The 22588-nt window shown below is 38.8% G+C and overlaps 1 protein-coding gene across 1 annotated transcript in view; it reads right to left on the bottom strand.

Moving 5' to 3' along the window:
* The window catches only part of cacna1ha (calcium channel, voltage-dependent, T type, alpha 1H subunit a), a 191218-nt gene that overhangs the window by 45073 nt on the left and 123557 nt on the right, over positions 1-22588 (bottom strand). The window contains exons 13-16 of the mRNA XM_055223851.1: positions 9500-9651; positions 7383-7568; positions 5881-5998; positions 2779-2934 (exon numbers count right to left, since the gene is read on the bottom strand). Coding sequence (XP_055079826.1) covers positions 2779-2934; positions 5881-5998; positions 7383-7568; positions 9500-9651 — 612 coding nt within the window. The remainder of the gene's footprint in view (positions 1-2778; positions 2935-5880; positions 5999-7382; positions 7569-9499; positions 9652-22588) is intronic.

The following is a 22588-nucleotide window of genomic DNA, read 5'->3' on the forward strand; positions in this document are numbered from 1 at the left end:
ATGTATAATGTGCCTTTTTTGTTTCCAAGTTCCAAGTTCATTTCCAAGTTAATTGGACATATTCAAGTTAAGTCGGTTGAAGTGAAATGCACTGGTTTGTTCCTGGTTTGAGCCTTAATTCAAGAAATAACAGACAAAAGACACACACTTAAAGCCCATAAAGCACAAGGGGAGAATATGGACACTATAATAACACACAGGATAGGACTGAACATCGGTTTAAAAACAGGCCTCAAGGACAACATCAAAATCACTAAAACAACCGCCCTAATCATGCACCAATCATAAACATGGTGGATATAACAGGAGCAACCATCCTCCTACAAACTGTGCCCCACCTGAAGGAAAAGGTTAACGTAGTCCGAGGATGGAAGAGCCAAAAAACAAGCCACAGGTTCAAATACTGTACTCAAAGAATGAAGAAGCAAACACAGGAGGAACAGCACAGGACAGGAAAGAAAGTCCTTCATCCAACATGCCCGCAGTGGACACGAGGGAAACCACACAGGATTCTAAAAATAACAGACAAAAGAACATACACTCGACAACAGCCACATCGCACAAGGGGAGGGTATGGACACAGTGATGGGAGACAGGGTCGGTTTAAAAACAGGCCTCAACGACAAGATCAAAATGACGACAACCGACTTAATTATGCACGAAGAGACAATCAACCGCAGACATGTCAAACACCTGGAAACTGAGCTCCAAATCGTGACGGACAGAGACTTTTCGATGTGCCCAACCATCCAGGAGCAACAAGGAAGAGGAATATCACCCTCCTACACCAGGCCGAGGGCGGAAGAGCCAAAAAAACACACCAAAAGTTCACAGAAGGATACAGAAAACCCAAGTTTGTGCCAGTTCCTGTTCCTGAAGTTGACTCAAAGAATGGAGAAGCAAGCACAGGAGGCACAACAGGAAGACGGGGAAACAAAGTCCTTCATCCAACTTCCAGGCTCCTCTACAAACCCAGGCCCAACACCAGAGCCAGATCCAGATCACTAAAGCCCAAACGGATTTATCTCTCCAGTAGGGGGCAGTGTAAAGTTGATGATGGACGGTACAGTCTTATGAAGTGTAATATAGTTCTAGTTATAGTTTCTCGTGCGCTTTCGACTGGACAAAAAGCGAAATGTGGAATCAATGTATGAACTGGTCAATGTTAAATTCAAATTCTCTGCAAATCATAATCACCCCACCCCCTTTACCCCCTTAAAAATAAAAAAAAATGCATCCATCCATCTTCCCCAAAAATGTGTACATGAAGTGTTTTAAAAGACATATTTGTATCTATTATGTTTATTTTTCAGGTCATGAACATTGTACTGCGTCCTCAGATTGGGAAACCACAAACACACGACTGGACCAACTATGAAAACGACAGTGGGTCAACCGTTTTATTCCACTATTCATAACTAAAGAAAGAACTACAATCTTATATTTTTGTACTGATTTAATTTGTAGTGCATCAAGTGGCCACTATATCCACGCTATATGTATTTTAAAAAGTACATTTTGACTTCTTAGAAACATGACAACACAGTATTCCTTAGACCTATGATAATTTGGCCAGTTATAGAACTCAATTTTGTTACTTAAGTACTCAAGTAAAAGTAATAGTATCACACAATCCTTAAGTAAAGTACCTGTTTAGGAATGTACTAATCTAATGTACTGATGTAATAAAGCTCCAAATGCAGTGATTTTTTATTAAGATCTGAACTGTTTTTTGTAGTTTATTGTATGTTTGTTTTGCTCAAAGTATGAACAACAATAAAAATACTTTTCAGTCCTGTTTAAAAATGTAGTACAGTAGAAAATACAGATACAGGCCTCAAATATAGTTAAGTAAAAGCACAAAGTATACACTACAAAATTTACTTAAATGAAGTGCAGATATCTTTTACTTAAGTACAGTACTTTACTACTACTTTGTTACGTTCCACCACTGAAATTGGCTCAAGTAAAATGACGATTGTCCATGTGGTAATTTGTGGTGTAATAAGTTCACAGCCCCAGTCCTGGATAATAATTATCAAGTTTAACTGCGACTAAAAAACTTATGAGAGGAGAACTGGGGGAAAAATCTATTCAATTGATAGATCAGATGTGAAGTTCAAATCAGTTTGTTTGGAAGAAAGGCTCAGTGCAGTCACGACAAATAAAATGCTGGTGCCGTACGTTTAATGCAACACTTTGTTTTATCTCGTTCATAAAAGATTTTCCTCAGTGGCCAATGGGTTAAATATGATCACTGAACGCAATCTTTTCAGTTTTCACCATTTTCCGTAATTTGCAGAACAGTTTTAATGAAGAGCGGAGGAAAAATAATCGAAAGTCAAATCAGAAATTGTTTTTTTGAGGGGAAAAAAAAATCAGCAATTTTATTTTCAGGCAAAGTCCAGCCCGAGTCCAAACTGTGGCAGGTTAACGTGCTGGGAATGGAGAGCAGCACCACTTTTTATTTTATTTTTTTTACATTACTGTAGATATAAAACAAGCAGCCACCTTTTATTCAAATTCTTATAAAGTAGCAAATAGGCTAATAGCTTCCGTCTTCGTGATGACTACATGTGATTTTACAAGTGACATTTTTCCCCTGAGAAATTAATCTACCTCAGATCAGCACCCCAGAGAAACACTTGTTTATACATTTGAAATACATCTGGCCCTGTCCAATAAACCGCACCCTGAAGCTTAGTCCCATCACACACGCTCAGCGACTACAGCTTTGTGTAATAAATGCAAATGAACGACGCGAGCTGTTTCTCTTACCTCGGCCTGGAAACCCTCCACCAAAATGGCCACCAGTAAATTGAAGAGCACGTAATTGCCGAATGTCATAAGAGCCACGAAATAGAGCGCTGCCCACGGGGAGGTGGAGGCCATGCCGTTGTACAGGACCACGTTCCAGTCCTCTTGGGTCAGGATCTGCAGTTTGAACACAGCACAAAATGAAATGATGAGATATAAGATAAAAGGAGAGAAGTGAACAGTAGTGGTATATGGTCCAATCTGTACCGCAGGATGTTTTATTATCAAACTGCGTCGACTTTTATTTATGAGTAAGATTTTGTTTTTAATTCTCTTAAACCTCTCTCTGTCCTGAGGGAGCACTTTTCAAATCATAATTACACTGATAAAAATTGTAATTCTGATTCACTGTTAATTACAAAAACACTGGACATGATGATCCGTTTATTTCTGTTATAATTTGGTGTTTTGGTTTTGCACAACAATTATTCAATCAGAAAACAGAAAGAGCCTCACATGAATCTCTCATTTGGGTTAGCAACTTCAGTGCTGAAATCCAGTTGGTTTAAATCTAAAATGTCTCTTTCTCTGATCTGAATCCTCATTATGTAAACCTCACACTCTACAACCAATCATGAATGAGTGCTAGTGCAGCCTTTGCAGCTCAGTGAGTGAATTCTGGAGGTTCTGAGCTTCACGTGAGGCCTGACCTGTCCTGAGAATGAGAAAAAGGTGGATGTGTCCTCTATCTGTAGGTTAACCCTTTAAGGACTGAGCACATTATAGACTACACTTTCCTTTTTAGCCATAAAAATCATGTTAAAATAAACATCAGCATGCATTTTTTTCACACAACTACCTCTATTTTATATATATCCATCCTTATTTTTCCTTTGATGCATCGAATAAACTGGCACCTGCGCTCTGATTGGTCGTCTTCGAGGGACGACGTAAGCACATTACCGTAAACACAGTAACGCATTTAAAGAGCCCCACGCCTCTGGTTTGAGACGCAGTTTGAAGTTACATGAAGCACAATTGGTTGCAGATTTTACGGTGATGGAAAGTCCACAACCACGAGTCTGTTGGCGACGAGAGAATCTGACGCTATCGGGCTCTAACAACACAGATTCAGTTGTGATTGCAGTATCCATCCATCCATGTTTTTCCCACTTATTCCAGGTCAGGTCGCGGGGGCAGCAGTCTAAGCAGAGACTTCCCTCGTCCCAGACACTTTTTCCAGCTCCTCTAATGGGACCCCAAGGCGTTCCCAGGCCACACAGTCCCTCCAAAGTGTCCTGGGTCTCCCTCTGTGGGACATGCCCAGAAAACCTCCCTAGAGAAGTGTCCAGGAGGCATCTGGAACCACCTCAGCTGCTCCTCTCAATGTGGAGGAGCAGAGGCTTTACTTCGAGCTCCTCACCCTGTCTCTAAGTTCACCTGCAGAGGAAACTCATTTTGACCCTTTTGTATCAACGATCTTGTCCTTTCCGTCATTACCCAAAGCTCTGGCCCATAGGTGAGGGCAGGAACGTAGACTGACCGGTAAATTATGGGCTATTTGACTGTAATATCTCACCTTAAAAAGCCACTTAAAACATAATATTATCTACATAAAACGCTGCCAAAGCTGCATCTATTTCCACTTTACAACAGCACCTCCTATGTTATATCACTAGGAGCAGCGTATAAAGTGCACATGCATGTTTCTTCTGTCTCCCTGTGTAAATCAGCTTGGAAAATGAAACCTTTTAAAACGATCCAGCAGCAAAAAAACGCTCCATCTCTGCTCACTTAACAAACCCCCATAGACCGCACAGTCCGTAACACTGGCGTCTTTCTACAACACTGCAATAACTACACTTTTACTCCAACTTTTAAACCACATTTTGGGATATAAAACGCTATTTCAGCATCTCTATACCCAGCGGTGCGCCGTCACTGAGCCCATTCCTCTCTGCATTCTTTGTCACGATTGTGCTGAGGCAACCACTAGAGAAAAGAAGGACAATATAGAAAAAATATAGAGCAATTTGAGCATGTGTCGTGCGCATAGGCGGCTCAGAGGATGAAGCAGAGAGCGGGCTGTGGAGAAAATGGGTATCGCGGTATTTGACTAATGAGAAGTATTTGGTAAAGAGATTTGTCAGGTAAAGACCCAGCCACAAACGAGAAATATATTGTACTTGGTGAAGTGATGAATTAGTAAAATGTTCAAGTTGGAGGGATAATACATAATATGAGAACAGGGCTTTTTGTGTTACGTTTTCATTATTCAGTAGATTTAAAACTACGACAATGACCTTAGCTGTACTTGTTACACTAATGCACACGTGTCAAACTCAAGGCCCACGGGTCAAATCTGGCCCTCTGCATCATTTTATGTGGCCCCCGACAGGGTAAATTAAAAGGTCTGATGGTCTTAAAATGTCATTTTATCAGGAGATACACAGTTACACAGCCATATTTTTACATCTAGGCAAATGCATATGAATATTTATCACTTGAATAAGAAATAAATACAGAAACAGTTAATTAACAAGTTTTAAAAAGTAGTTATATTTATTTTACGTCTGGCCCTTTGAAGGCGGCCATTTTGCAGACGTGGCCCTCGGTGAAAATGTGTTTGACACCTCTGCGCTAATGTGTCTGGATTATTTAAACGAGCGCTATGTACGTTTTAAGGAGAAGGCTTTCCTCTTTGGAGATGTAATTGTTTTACCTCAAATGTCCCACAGTGTGACACTAAACACGTCTATCTCCAGGGAAACAAGGAGGTGACTAAGCAACAAGTTAAAGGTGAGATTTGAAGAAAATATCCATGTTTTTCAAGGTTGTTTTTTTTGCTTTTTTATCAGTAATAACATCAACCTGGAGACAAATAGGTTATGACAACAAGAAAAAAGCTAAATATTAAACAAAACACAACTTTAACTATGTGTTTGATGAGGCAATTACACTCGAACATGATTAAAAGTTCACATGAGGCAATTTTGCGAAAGATAGGACAGAAAGAATGGGAGGAAAACTAATTAAACGATAGTTAAATGTACTACTGAACAAAAGTAATGGTCATTTATGTGTGAGTTTGGTTTGGTTACACTCACATCTCGCACAACTCACCTGAAACACTGTGACTATGGCCCAGAGCAGAGAGTCGAAGTTCTTGCGGTCAGGTATAGTGTCCCCGTTGTCTGTCCTCAGGCTGAATTTGCAGCCAAACAGATGCATCCCCAGAATACTGACGAGACAAAGAACATTTAGGATAATGTCGAACGTTTTCACAATGCTGCAGTTTTAAACCTTGATTTTCATACTTTATATTGTTGAGGGCAAGACATAAAACTACGGTAGAATCTGTAGTTTAAGTGTCAAATTGCAGATGGTTTGTGGTTAATATCTCTGTAAATACTGGGCCTATCCACATGAAATTAAAATGTGCACAAAGTTCTATTCATTGTTTTCTTTACGTTATGAGAATGAACTTTAAAAAAATAAATAAATAAATAAATATATAATGGGTACTGCCCTCCATCTGAGTCCTTCACAGAATAAGAAAGATGTTAAAATCACACAAATCAAAACATAAATACAAATAATCATCATAAAATTCATTTTAAAACAGAAAAGTGCAGAATAAACCCCTTTCATTCACATGCACAGATAAACTGAACTGTTTGAGTCGGGATTTAAACATTGTCAAAGTCGAGGCCTGAGTCACATCTTCAGGAAGAATGTTCCAGGTTTTAACTGCATAAAACTGAAAGTCCTGGTTTAGTCCTGGTTTAGTCCTGGTTTAGTCCCGGTTTAGTCCCGGTTTAGTCCCGGTTTAGCCCCGGTTTAGCCCCGGTTTAGCCCCGGTTTAGTCCATGTTTAGACCTGGTTTAGTCCTGGTTTAGTCCTGGTTTAGTCCATGTTTAGACCTGGTTTAGACCTGGTTTAGACCTGGTTTAGTCCTGTTTTAGTCCTGTTTTAGTCCTGGTTTAGTCCTGGTTTAGTCCTGGTTTAGTCCTGGTTTAGTCCTGGTTTAGACCTGGTTCAGTCCTGGTTCAGTCCTGGTTCAGTCCTGGTTTAGTCCTGGTTTAGTCCTGGTTTAGACCTGGTTTAGTCCTGGTTCAGTCCTGGTTTAGTCCTGGTTTAGTCCTGGTTTAGTCCTGGTTTAGTCCTGGTTTAGACCTGGTTCAGTCCTGGTTCAGCCCTGGTTTAGTCCTGGTTTAATCCTGGTTTAGTCCTGGTTTAGTCCTGGTTTAGACCTGGTTCAGTCCTGGTTCAGTCCTGGTTTAGTCCTGGTTTAATCCTGGTTTAGTCCTGGTTTAGTCCTGGTTTAGACCTGGTTCAGTCCTGGTTCAGTCCTGGTTTAGTCCATGTTTAGTCCTGGTTTAGACCTGGTTTAGTCCTGGTTCAGTCCTGTTCTGGGCACCAACAGATTTAGAACATCGTGAAATGAACCTTTGGCTTTCAGCTTCTTGTTTATCGGTGACATCTTAAGGACTTTTGCCCATTTAAAAGATGTAATATTTAGTTTTGACTTGTCCATCGCTGTGACACTTAACACGGTGAAACTTATTGATTAGTGTCAGTATATCCATTTTTAAACCGTTCTTTGTAGAGTTATCTGAAGTCACCTGAATGTGAAGATGAAGAGCATGAGGAGCATGCAGAAAGTGGCCACGTTGTCCATGGTCTTCATGAGGACGACCAGCTGTCTCCTCAGAGCGGGAAGGAACCGAACCAGCTTCAACACTCGGAGAAGTCTGAAGGTCCTGAGCACGGAGAGCCCGCCGTCTGATTGACCGATGATCTCCCACACACTAGGGGGCACAAGAGAGTCAACCTTTCACATTGTACTTTTCTGAACTTTTCCACATTATGGTATTAAACATATCTATCTTACCTTTTTATTCCTCAAAAACACATTGTAAACCTGCATTCTTACTATGAGCGGACCCACCTCTCCACAGATCTGACATGTAAATTGGCCTGCTGGCATCTCTTGACTGTCCAAATATGAATAGATAACTTTTGTGCCGTGCTACAAAACATCCCAGGCAGAGCTACAACATCTACACAAGGACAAGTGGGTAGCTATGTGACGTTTCTCCACCAGAAAAGTGACACAGTGCCCCTTTAATGGACATATATTATACATGATTTGTTCTGCTATTGGCTTTAAACATGCTCGAGAAATTTTGCTTTAGAGTCTCATGTTTTAGCTTTAGAAATTAAAATAATGATTATCTAATGTCAAAAAAACAGCGTGTTTCTACATGCGCTATCGATACTGGGAACTGGTGTCAAAGGGAATTACTACTGAAAAACAAACCACAACTACGGTTAGCGACCTTTTTGGACACGCCAACACAAATAAGCAGCTGTAATGAACATGACTTAATGATATAAATGCTTAGAATGAGTCTGGCAATTATTTATGGACTTAAAAACAGAGCAGAAGACCTCCAGACTTTTACTTATGACGCAACAGTCCTGGGAAATTCAAAATCACGCTTTTTTTTTTTTGCAATCTCAAAGTGAACAGACTTACTAGACAGGATTTAAAAGTTCAAAATTATCCTGAACTTTTTAAGCACGTTTCGCATATTTCAGAGCGGACAGAGATATGCCAACAACAACTAGCATGCTAACAACGGACCAGCATTTATTCCTTGTACGTTTAGGATATAAAAATGGCTTTATAATTGGATTTGGACATCACACAGTGGCCTCATTTTGACCTTAAAAGCTGCTCGTACAATATATCTGTACTTGGTAAAACAAAAAGCAGGTTGAGTCCGTGATCCGGCTGAGACAGGAGCACTTCTGCTGACGGATGATGAGCCGGAGCAGCCAGACTTCTGCAAACTAATGAGCGACAACTGCAGGAGAAATGTGGAATATGAATGACTCCGGCCGTGTTTAGCAACGTCAGTGTCAGCGCAGGGAGCGAGTACTTCAGGTGTCGAGCTGTTTCGGCCCGTACTGCAGCATTTCAACGAGTCGTATTTATGTATTTGTGCGTCGTCGTCTTTGTGCTGTCAGATTGTTGACTATAATCAATCAGTCAATGTGAATGAAATATGTGCGTTATTTATAAACAGCCTGGTAGAATTACACCGCAACACTGTAAGAAATAAGAAATGTCAACTACGCCTTTCAGTCTTTATTCAGTTTTCAATTAAAGGTGCACTATGTCACTTTTTCCTGGTGGATGTCTGCTAACCTGCTTGTCTCCATGGAGATGTTTTTACTTTCCCCTGAAATGGCATCAAACGCATCTCTCTTGCTCTCTTACAGTTACAGATTTGACTCGTAACTTGGCCTGGAGGTGTCGTTTTGCTTGTCTAATGAGCCTAATGCCGCACTGTGGAACATTTCAGGCAAAGTAATACAATTGATTAGGAATATTCACCTTGTCTTTTTAGTAGAATCATTTACTTTTTTGTCCGGTTCAAACGATATTAACAATACGTCAGCTCTTAACTGTGACGTGTGATATAGATGAACAGAAGTAGTAAAATCGCCATGGAGACAGGCAGGTTACACAGTGCATCTTTAAGGAAGTACAGCTGAGAGACAGGTGCAAATAATATGGAAACTGTATTCACGTTTTTACCGTCTTAACACATAACGTGAGCAATTTGCTGAATGTTTCTCCCCACACTTCACCTCCACTTCACACTGGCTGCTATTCTATTAAAAAAATATATAAAATAACACAAAATAACGCAGAAAAAATGGTGTTTACCTGATGATGACGATGATGCTGTCGAAGATGTTGTATGGATTCTTGATGTAGCCGAAAAGCCCGAAGGCGAGCAGCATGAAGCCCATCTCCAGGACAAACATACTGGTGAACACGATGTTACTGATCTCCAGGATGTCCGTCAGCTCCTCGGGCTAAAAACACAAACAATCACATCGTCATCATCCGTTTAGTCGAATACAAACGAGCGGGTGGTGCTGACATCTTCACGCAACAACCCCGCGCCTCATTTCGAACACATTTCAGTGTCGTTCTTAGCCGACTGCTGTTGTTTCACGGATTTTTTAAGGGCAATTTTACAGTGTAGGAACGTTTGCAATTTGTTTTCTCCACCGACAAAACCCACGATGTCGATGAAACGTTCTGCACCGACAAAGACGCCGACGAAGGTTTGAACTTTGAGAGAGTTTAAACGAGAGAGAAAGAAAAGTGTATAAAGTGTGTGGTGAGGGGTTTTACAGACAAAAACATATAGAATAATTGCAAAAAATAACGCTGATACTTCGAGGATTTCATCTATTGCGGGTTATTTTCAGCCAAATTTATGTAAACTTTGATTTATTTGACGTATATTATTTTACGTATTAACATTTATTTGGGTCATTAGTGTTTTGTTTATTACTTTGCACTTATTTTATTAACAATTAACATTTATTATATTATGTTGGATACATTATTGACTTTCTTCATAATAATATTGGTTCCTACTTATTGTTTTGGTACAGCGCATTTGAGGAGCGCACCAATAAAAATGTAACAAGAGTGAACGCAAACGAGATGAGACGAGATGAGTGAAGTTGTTGAATAAAAACGAGCTGTAACTGTCCTGTCGTGTTGGTCGATTTAAGCAAAGAAGCAGGAAAACAACAATATATTAGAGTTAAATTTACATAAACGTTGGATCTCAGTGTGACTCTGAAGTGCTGTACGTTTGCAATTTGTTTTCTCCCCGACAAAACCCACAATGTCGATGAAACGTTCTGCACCGACAAAGACGCCTACGAAGGTTTGAACTTTGAGAGAGTTTAAACGAGAGAGAAATGTGAGAAAATGTTAACGCCTGTGTGAGAAAAGTGTATAAAGTGTGTGGTGAGGGGTTTTACAGACAAAAACAGAGAGAATAATAAAAAAATAAAGCTGATGCTTCATGGATTTCATCTATTGTGGGTTATTTTTAGAACGTGACCCCCGCGATAAACGAGGGACCACTGTATTTCCTCATTTCATTATCGAATGTGTGAACATGACGGTGAGTTATCATCTGAAACTCTGGAAATCTTACCGTTTTCACCTCCGTAGACGAGTTTAATGCCATATTGCGGAAAACTCCATGCGATACAAGGTGATGGAAACGCACAAAAGTTAAACAGCTCATCTTTAATTGTAAAAATCGACATTTGCCACAGAATCAAACGCATTCAGATGTAAACTAAGCAACTATTAAACAGGTAACGCAGTAATTAGACGCGATTTCTGCGGTACATTTACGTTTTTCGCGCATGTTCTGATTTCCCCGTATCTTCAAAACAACAATCCCGCTGGTCGACGACACATCACGACAAAAACTGTTTACATCTACACTGTATTATCCACTTGTACAATCCCGTTTTTGCTCTGCCAGCCCCGGAGCGAAGACTCAATCCATCAAGTCCAGAGCGACAGCCAGGCTCAATCGCTCCGCACGGCCCCAGCAGCAGTCATCCATCAGGGGCCCGATCTACTCCACTTACCCCAGATATGCAGCCAGTGACCCGGCCGGCGGTTTAAGTGCGGCCCCTTTGTGTAAGCGCGGGCCTGGATCTTTATGAGACGCAGACAGAGAGAGGCTGCAGTTTGTACTTTTGTAAATGAGCGTTATTCAAATAATTTAACAGAAATAACCAACTTAAATCCAACTTGTGTAAATTGCGTTCTTGTTCTCATTAAACTCATACAAATACATGATACTTATGTTAAATGAGGCGTAAACACTCATAAATATTTGTTTCTTGCGTTTAACTTGCATTGTACCCAGATTTTAGGTGGAATTTTCAGTGTTGACGACGTGAATGGACGTATTCTGATTTAAAACTCATTAATTGCTGGTTTTCAGACGCTAGAATGTCATGAAATCTCCAGATGGGGGCGCAAGAGTCAGTTTTCCTTATTTATAACATTGAATTTTACCATGAAACAGCCACAGGAAAATTGACCCACGTTGAAGTCGTTTATGTGAGTGACTAAACCCAAGAACTCACTGTATTACAACAAAAATCTGCACTTTAACGACATCCATTTTAACTGCCTCCATCTGTATTACATTTAAATACAATCGGTCTAAAAGAATATCGTGATGTCATCTGAAACCCAGCGGTCTTTTCTGTATTTTTGCACTTTTTTTTCTCAACTTTTGTGTCTTTTTTTCCTACAAATGTGTGTGTTTGTACTTTTGTAAATGAGCGTTATTCAAATAGTGTTGGGTTTGTGCCACTTTTATTAAAACAAAAAAAATAAACAGCGTATTCAGATTCAAATAAATTAAAATAAACACTACGCAGTTGTTTTTACATGTAGAATAATTCCGTTTGTGGCGCTATTTTAGTATTTATTATGCCTCAAAATTAGCATTAAGGCACAAACATGTCTCTTTCTAAACGTAAGTGTCCTCCGCTGAAGGATTTATTTTATTTGTGTGGTTTTTAACGTGTTGTCGGTGATCGTCCGCTGTCTGATCTTTAAATATTTATTCATTTTAGCGAGAAACGGCAAAACTTTATACAGATAAAATTGGACAGAAAGCAGTGACGCTACAGTGGGGTTGCCGGGCGCTGGTTTAGTTGTCATAATGCAGTTTATTTTGGTTTTTGTGGTTAATACCTCGGTAATTACAGGGTTTATCCACAAGAAACAAAAGCTGATGCAAAGTTCAATGTGTTTTTTATCAACACAAATGAACTAAAGCGATTTTTTTTTCATGATATCGTCAAAACGTCGTGCTGTTATGGTCAAAACGTGGTGCTGAAGTTGTTATTTTTGTTGGTTAAATGGACTTCAAGACTTCCGTTTTACATGAGAACTTCGTGCTCCCATTCCCGTATGAATAATGGTAAAGTTTGTGGATTTAAGTTGGTTATTTCTGTTAAAAAAATGTGATATACAGTACAGATAACTGCCCTCCAACTGAAAACATTGCATAAAACTCTAAACTGACATGAATTTGACCTGTTGTTGAGATGCACTCGACAGGTTGGTCTCATTAAATATAATTGCTGTAGTTTTCGTGCAGTGATCGAGTAATTTAAGCTGCAGTTTAAATAATTATGCACGGAAAATTTTGAAATGTTTTATTATAAAGGATGACATTTGAATACAGAGTGTGTCGTGATTAAACCTGGAGTTACAACAGAAATTTTAACTTAATCTCAACTGCGCTTGAGAAAATGTAGTTTTTTTCATTTGATTGGTCACAAAAAAATAAAATAAATAAGAATTAAATAAGAATAAGAAAAAGAAGAAGAAGAGGAAGAAGAATAACAATAAGAATAAGAAGAATAAGACGAAGAATAACAATAAGAATAAGAATAACAATAGTAAGAAGAAGAAGAAAAATAAGAAGAAGAAGAAGAAATCATATTTTTTCTGTTTTATAAAAAGTTTATTAAATGCTTAAGGTTAAATATCCGTTTTCTTCTTGAAATTCAATGTGTTTTACTTCAGAAATATTTTTTTTAATCATTTATTTATGTTAATTTGCATGTTTGACTGCCTTATTCTGCTGAAAACCGCTCAGTTTTCCTCACTGTCCAATAGCTTGAGTGAAATAATTTAGTGAAAAATGCTGTATATTTGCTCTTATTCCCTATGCACATGTTAATACTCAATTAAAATGCATAGTTTTTATTTGGGTCACTGGCCTGTCATTATTATATTAGAGCATAGGCCTATGTTTTTCTTCTTTTGCCTGCTAGAGGGCGCCATAGCACATCGCACCGATTAACTTCACCTGATCCCACCTTGGCTAAAACGACAAGCGAGGCCAGGAGATTACACTCTGAAGTATTTCCAGTAGCTCAAATCTAACATACATTTGATTCTTTTGCTTTTTTTTTACTTTTATGTGACGCACTTTAAGCAGCTGAAGTTGTTTTTTTTTTTAATGTGCCACATAAATAAAACTGAATTAAACAGATCATGACTTGACGTCCCCCCACCTCTCACTTTTGTGTATCATTGTGTATTCGAGCGCGGTAATTGTCGCTGCTATTGAACCGTTTGTCTGTGGAGGTGTTTATTGTGATTGGAGACTCATCCTTTGCCGTTCTCATTACCACTGCTCCCGAGATGTCTGCCACAGCCGATCCCGTGGCTAAGTGCGCAAATTACAGCTCTGCGCAGACTTGATTACCTCTTAAACTGATACAATGGGGTCTATATGTGATGATACGTGAGGGGGAAGGCAGTAATGCAATGCAATCTGAGAAGCAAAACAGATTGGGTCAATGTGCAGCTGAGGGGAGTGTAGTGGTTATGACACGAGGTGGAAAATAAGAGACGAAAGGGTCGGGTTAATACGGAAATGAAAGTGCGTGCGGCAGGTTTACATGTTCTTTTTTTATTATTACTACGTTTGGTGGTAAATATTTATCAGTTTGACATCAGTAAAGTGTCCGTCTGTGAAGAAAAATGAAGAAAAAAGTCCTTCTACGTGTGATTTATACACAAAATTCCATCCAAAATACAGTCTATTCACGCGTAAAGGAAGACATTTTTACTCACAGTTTAAACGTTCATTAAAAATAAATAAAAGTTTTTTAATTTCTTTAACCTTGCTGTAAATGAGACACACGTTGGCTCTTGTTTAAAGTGTGGTTGGCATATCTACTGACCATGTGAAAGCAGGAAGTCTTGGGCAAAATGATCAAATTAGACACAACCTTGAGCAAAAACTTAAACGTAATCCTGTTAATTACAATTTATTTGGAAAAAAAAACAAACAAAAAACCTTGTTGAGTTTCTACTTTCTATTTTTATTTCTGTATTTATTTATTTTTTTATTTTATTTTATTTATTTTATGTATTTTATGTATTTTATTTATTTTATTTATTTTATTTATTTTATTGTTATTTATTTTTTTCTAATTTTTTTTTACATGGCACAAGCAGAGGTAGTTCCATAATCTGGCAACTATAACGTTCACAAGGGCCAACACTTGTGTAAATTGCGTTCTTGTTCTCATTAGACTCATACAAATACATGATACTTATGTTAAATCAGGCGTAAACACTCATATCATCATAAATATTTGTTCCTTGCATTTAACTTGCATTGTACCCGCATTTTGGGTGGAATTTTCAGTGTTGACGACGTGAATAGACGTATTCTGATTTAAAACTCATTAATTGCTGGTTTTCAGACGCTAGAATGTCATGAAATCTCCAGATGGGGGCGCAAGAGTCAGATTTCCTTATTTATAACATTGAATTTTACCATGAAACAGCCACAGGAAAATTGACCCATGTTGAAGTCGTTTATGTGAGTGACTAAACCCAAGAACTCACTGTATTACAACAAAAATCTGCACTTTAACGACATCCATTTTAACTGCCTCCATCTGTATTACATTTAAATACAATCGGTCTAAAAGAATATCGTGATGTCATCTGAAACCCAGCGGTCTTTTCTGTATTTTTGCACTTTTTTTCTCAACTTTTGTGTCTTTTTTTTCCTACAAATGTGTGACAACATGTGGCCAGTTTGTCCCCAGTGTTTTTCTTTGATAGTTTGTCACATAAAATCTTGAAAGGCTTACGGAGGAGCTCTCAGCCACTTACTCCGTCCGGCGCTACACCCATGCTTATATTTAACAATGGCGTTTTCATTGCCGTTTGTGGCCCGCTCGGTTAACGGCGCGGGCAGTGAAGCTAAACAATGGAGGTTTATTACATCTGCTGAAACTAAACTTTAGCTCAGCCACAGCTTCATGTGCAGAGGTAGAAATACTCAGTAGAGCTGCACGACACACGGAAAGTATTGGTATAGCAGTACTGGCTGAGCGTATGTTTTAATCGTAGCTTTGTGACGCGCTGGTAGAGTATTCCAAACAAATACGCTGAGATCTGACGTGCGTTTTGTGGTGATTTATTTGGCGAACGCATACGGAGCTATCGGCAACGCAGCAGAGACTATGGTAAAATGAGTAAATGGAGGTAAAACTGGCCGTCAACTTAAATTTTCACACGTATATCCACGCGCACCTCTCCATGTAAGCCCCGCCCCCTCGACTCTCGACCAATCAGCCGCGCGCACGCAGAAAAAAAACATAGAGCGCAACCTTTTCTGTCTCCTACACTTTTTGTTTTCTTTTCTTTTGTGTAAAGTTTTATATTTGACATAGTTTTATTTTCGATATCTGTTTACTGAACTAGACATTAATATTATTCAGCTTTTCTTTGAATTCTTTTCTTGTGTGTCATTATAAGTATTTTTTCTTTACTTCAGCCTAAATCCTTTCGGTCATGATAGAAATGTTATGTACAACCTTATACAAGTTGAATAATGTTTGATTTGAATGTAACGACCGAATAAATAAATATCTGTTAAATCAGGTGTTTTTAAAGGATAGACACTAATATTACAAGATTAATATTTGTTTTAAGTACTTTTACTCGATTAAAAGTTTTAGTTGCTCTTCCCACTATGAGTCTTAAAAGTCTTAAATTAAATAAGCTTTATGTTTACAACTTTTTGGAGTATTTTATTAGTTTTAAGTTAACGTGATGAACTGTGGTGTCTGTGCAGGAGCTTAAAGATGAACAATGTCACTTTTTTGTAATGAGAGTCTGCTGTAACTACTTTTACTTTACTTTTATGTCTATTTAAAGTTCAGACGAATGGTTAAACTCATCTATCTCTATGTGGACAAGCATTAGGCCGAGTTACAGGTCAAATCTGTGGAATAATGAGCCAATCACAGTAAAAAATACATGATTTTTAAGGCGTTTTTGATCAATAAAACATCTGTAATTGACTAAATCCAGTATATACAAGTTTAATACAATACCATGGGACATCGCAGACATAGGACAAGCACATCTTCTTGACCTCCCCACTAAAAAAATTACATAATGCTACTTTAAAAATGTCTAAACAAAGTGTAATCCACCTAAAAGTTTTCATACATTACGCGTTTGGGAAGTGAACGGGTTACATTGACCTTGAGTACCTCGTTTTAAGTGATTCTCTAAGTAGTTTAAAAAAAAAAAAAGAAGAAGAATGGGCCTCTGTCCAAACGTCGATATGATCCGTGAGCCAAAAAGAGTGCGCCGCTTTGACCTGCTTTGCCAACATTTAACAAGGAAGTTGATGAATCACAATAAAATAGTGTGACAAAGGCCAAGCTCATCCAGTGCAGAAAAACGCAGTGTTTTGGTGCGGACAATATGGAAAACAGAATGGATAATGAACTGACGCAATGTTGTTTTTTTTAATATTTGTTGACTGAAGTGGATAAAGAGCTGAAAAATGTACTGCAGATTCAAAGTAACCTTACTCAAGTCAAAGTACAAAGCAGTGACTCGTGATATTAAGTAAGAGTAAGTAAGTATTTAGGGAAACTACAACTACATCTAGAAAAGTATCGACCTAGTATCTAGTTTTTAATTTCAAGTTAATATAATTGAAGGGACAAAACATCAGATAAGGCACAATATCGTGTTTCAAACCACCAAAATGACAAATTGTATTTTTATATATCGCTTTTCCACAGTAATTCCAGACCGTAATCATCTGTGGGAGCTGGAATCACACTGCCAAACTGTGGGTCAGTGGGTCTGATCGCTCTACCAATTATGTCCGTGTAATCCCTCAGTCAACTGGACAAAAAGTTGTAGGAGTGAAGACGTTTCGCTGCTCGTCCTAGTACTTCTTCAGTTCTGTTCAGATTACGGCTGGACACTGCCTTATATCTGTCTGAAGGGAGGGGCTAACTACACCGTGTTACAGTTTCACCCTTAATTGCCTCCATTCAACTTTTAATGGCCCTACTGGCTCGCTCTATTGTTCTCTTTGTTTCCTTTGTTTGCTTTGGGTCAGAGGAAAAAGCTGGCAAACGTCTTCTCTCCTACAGCATTTTTTCCAGTTGACAGATTTAACTTTGGCTTCTACTAATTATGTTTTTTTAAGGTTGAGCGTGGGATTTAAACCGCCAACGTTCAGATGAGTGGACAAATGCTAATATAAAGACTTTTTTATTTAGAAAAGCTTATTGTTAATGTGTTTTTTTTAGCATTTAGCAATTAGTATTGGTTTAAATTTCTTGTTTTATTGTAGCACTTTGAGATTCTATGGAATGAAGAGTGTATTATAAATAAAATGTATTATTATTATTAACTGAGTGACTATTGAAGGAGCGTTGAAAGAAACACAAATATTGGAATCATTTAACATTCGCTTTAGTCACTTTTAGACGTATTCGCAGTGGGAAGAGTAAACAAAACTTTTACTCGAGAAAAATTACTGTCACACTGTCACATATATTACTCAAATAAGAGTAGAAATAAGTATGTGTAACTGTACTCTCCATGTGTTAATTGACTAGTTAGTGACAGTAAAAATAAGCTAGCTTGCGCGGGTAATGCAGTAGCAGTGCGATGGCGGTTTAGCACAGAAAAGCTGCTGCAGACAGTGGCAAAAATGACTAATGGTTAGCGCCCCTAATTAGCGCGGTGCTGTCCGTCTGTGCTCCGCTGTGCAGCAAAACCACTGCACATCTGCAAAATGATGCTCGCCAACAAAGCAAAGGGTGTAACGGGAAAAGTTTAAATGACTCGGGGTTTAATTCATCTTATAAAAGTTTCTAGGAATAAGTGTAAAGCCTCTCACGATAATTATGTAACTATATCGACTGGAATGATATATTTTTGGGCGCAGTATTTATTTTGTGTACATTTTCTTTGCAATAGTAGTGAGATTTTTGTTGTTTTTTGTTGTATTATGAAAAGATTTGAGCAGTAAAGGGTTGAATAAGTAGTTTCTATGGTTAATTATTGCTTCATTCTATCGGTCTATTAAAAAAAAAGAAGTTTATTGGGATTATCCGCTTTATTTTTATTGTGTCAGTGGCGTAAAGTGATTTGAATATTATCGTTTATCGCAATATTCATCTGTAGCGATGCATTGTGATTCAAAATTTATCGTGACAGGCCGAAATAAATGTATTTTTATATCAATATTCCGTTTGCAGAGTGTATTTTAAACACGTCCACGCGCGTTAGCATTTGAGAGCTAGCTGAAATATCCACGGCTAAATTAATACAAGAATCAATGTCAGAACATGTTTGTGGAGGTCTGAGCTACAGGGTTAGCGGTGCTTATACATACTCAACTCTGTGATGGACGTTATGCTAATGTTTGCGGTTAGCTAAAATGATTTTCGCCAACCCTGTTTCGACCTATGCGAAGTCGTGTGATCTCAAATGCTCCTGGTTCCAAAATGTGCACTGTGAACTGAACGAGGTTAGAAAACATTAATGCCAAAACTAATCGAAACAAATGGCAGGGAATTTGCATAATTTGTTTGATTTAAAGCTGCACTATGTACCATTAATGCTCGTCTCCATGTAGATGTTAGTGCTTTGTTGGATTTTTGCTCAGTTTAAGTATCTTCCTCCATGAAGACAAGCAGGTAATACTGGTAGGTCAAATTACAGGAGAGTTCCAGCTGTGTGGAGATGATTTTTAATGTATTTTAGCAAGATTCAAGGCAAAGCAGTTCTCCATGGAGCAGGGCCGTTCCAGACTATAATCAGACTGAGCAGCTGCTTGGGGTCCAGAGGCCACCAGGGGGCCCCTAAGAACGCATACATTTATATTGAAAATACTATAATATATCAGGTTTTATTGGACACAGGGCTTGTGTGTTTACAGCCTAAATATCCCTCTAAAACAATTACATTAGTTTTATATCTATAGTAGTAAAATATCTGCTGCTGCTACATTTGTTTTTGAGTCGGGCAGAGGTGAGGGCAGCTCTGTGTTTACACCGGAGCAAGGACCCGACATAATGTAAATGTAAGAAACACTGTCGCAACTGGAACACATTAAAATCCACCAGAAATGAAGAAAAAATGTCTAGAATTTTTAAAAATATTGACCTCTGTTATATGTTTGTGTTCTGTTCTTGTGACTGTGGTGGTTTTTGTGACATTCTGGATGTTTTCAGTCTGATGTTGTTCAGATAAACACAAAAACAACTGGTCAAAGTGATGAGAGCAGAGTCAGAATGTGTCAAATGTGAATCAACAACAGCTGAACCAGGAGGGGGCCCCAGAGACACATTCAGCTTAGGGGCCCCCTGAAAGCTGGAGCCGGCCCTGCCATGGAGTCTGGCAGGTGCTGGACCAGAAAAGTCACACCGTACAACATGTAAATAAAGTGTTTTTGCTGTTTCTATGAAGAACTGTAAACCCGTATTGCTGAACGTTGTAGGTTAAGCAATAACATCTCCATTTATATGAGCAGATGATGGATCCTGTACCAGAAAAGTTCCATAGTGCACCTTTAAAGCTCACACTGCAGACACTCTGAGCTCTCCACGGTCGCACCCTCCCCGCTGGCGTGTTGTAAAGTTTGTCTCTGGGTGTCACATAAGTGGGATGATGAGTACCGCGCTGAGAGCACCTCTTACATAAGGCCCCGTGTCTCCCTCTGCTCAGGAGCCGGTGCCGTTGGCCCAATATGGACATGGCTCTCTCCGGCTGTGCTGCTGTTTACACTCAGCCCCGCTCTGGAGCACAAACACGAGGAGGTGACGAGACGGACCGGACGCCGCCAGCTCACAAGACGGACGCACGGTTTTAGAAAAGATGTTGTTTTATTATCTTTAAAAAAAAATTAAATCTGGGGAACGGCAACTGTGTGAGGGAAGATAAAAATAATAAAAAGCCTAAAAAAGCAAAATCATATATTGTTCCATTAGAATTATACAGTTTTCTCCATGTTCTATGTGCAATTTTAGATATTTAACACAACAAAATGGGGGAATTGTTGTTTAATCATAACCTCCTCCTCTGGAAATATTGCTCCTCGTCTAAAATATTCCACAATATGTCATAAACTTTACTCGTTTCCATGGAGAATGTTCCAAAGAATGTGTTAACTTTCCATTTCCAGTGAATCATGCAGCTGCACTTTCCACCTGTAGAAAGTGAAATACTATCACTTTAAAATTACAAATATATAAATAACTACATTTCGACAAAAAAAAAAACGTTGAATAAAACCCTATAATTCTAAAGGGACAATATTCAAAAGGTGCATTAGGTAAATTTTCCGATCACGGCTCCACCACGTGCTTGTCTCCATGGAGATGTTATTGTTTTGCCTGAAATGTTCCACAGTAGTCATCTATTTTGCACAATTACTTATTCAATCAGACGCTGAAGAAGACAGGTAGCGTATGAGATATATCAGGTACTTTCTAGCAACTCAAGGGTCAAGTTTGTCATTATTCAGACATTACTTTACAATTAGTGGTCGTCAAACATGTTTTTTTTAATATTTAAGAAAATATTTGGCCTTCTGAGTACTACCAGATCTAAACCAGGTCCATAACCGACTATGTGACGTCTAACCCAGGTCTAAAATAGGTCTACACGAGGACAAAACCAAAATCAACCCTCGACCTGTACCTTCGTTTGAGAACCACTTCCACGCCTCAGTCTATTTCACAAGCAACTACGGGACAATAGTGATCAAGTAATTAAAAACATTTTCACTAAGCAAACGGAGACCTGTATAATTCATTAGCGCTGTCTGTGTCGCAAAACAGCACGTTTATTGACAACACGGGCTGCTTCTGGGAGCCGTAACGCATCTGCTCAGACTGAACGGGACAGTAAGATTTGATGAATTCGATTTTATGATTCGCTCAGTCCTCAGGCAGGAAGTAGACATGTTCACATCAGATATACTTCATACTGGTAATCAGGGGGAGGACGAGACAGGATTTTCACGAGGCAAGACGAGACAAGAGACAAGGTCCATGAGAACGAGACAAGACTGTTACGACCCCAGGACCCTAGCTCCGCCTACAGACAAATGTGTCGTCCCTGCTGCTGCTGATCCCTGTTTCTGTTTGCAGCTTTGAACCGACAGATCTCTCCTGTGATTGGTGCATTGCTTGCAAACTGGCACCTGATTGGCTCCTGGGTCCTACGTGCTGATTAGGACGCCCTAGACCCTGGCCACTCCTTCACCTGCAGCTGCCACGCCTTAAAAGGACCCGCCCCCTTGTATTACTTTAAGATTTTGAAATCATTTACAACAGGGGCGTTAAACTCATTTTCACCAAGGGCCACATCAGCAAAATGGCCGCCATCAAGGGCCAGATGTAACTGTGCGTCAGTGTAAATGTTACTAAATGTAACCAAATGTCGACGTAGACTGTACTGACCCCGTCTCATAACACAAAAAACACACAGGTTTTTCTCCTCACAAAGCACAAACTTGTGTTCACCTTCACCTTTCTTCCTCCAAACTTCCTTCCACGCCAACAATTTTCCTCTTCATGAACATTTTGTGATGATTATTTGCAAATATTTCTCAGTTCCACTAGCTGGGAAAATCTCATTATTGTTGTTTATTGTCAGTGCAAACATTAAAGCAGTATAGATTTATTTTAAAATGACAATCACGTCTTTTAATTTATCTAGTTGCGGGCCACATAAAATGACGTGGCGGGCCGCATTTGGCCCCTGGGCCTTGAGCTTGACACATGTGATTTACAATAATCAGATCAATTCACAATTTTGGTCACGTTATTTTAAATTGTTTTCCTTTTTTTCTTTAAATATTGTGTTGTAAATGTGTTTTTATGTGTTGATAAAGTTATGAAAGTGACAAAATTAAGTCATTTTCACACTTTTAATTGCCTAAAGTGTAAATCCGCACATGCATCACCACTGATAAATACAGTAAACTAAATATACAACATGTCTATTACACTACTGGTAATAACTGTTATGTTGATTTCTTCTCTGTTACACAACGACCAACTTATTTACGTGATAATTTGGTGTTTTAGTTTTAGTTCT

Source organism: Periophthalmus magnuspinnatus, chromosome 8 (genome assembly GCF_009829125.3).
Source record: "Periophthalmus magnuspinnatus isolate fPerMag1 chromosome 8, fPerMag1.2.pri, whole genome shotgun sequence".
NCBI classification, from domain to species: Eukaryota; Metazoa; Chordata; class Actinopteri; order Gobiiformes; family Gobiidae; genus Periophthalmus; species Periophthalmus magnuspinnatus.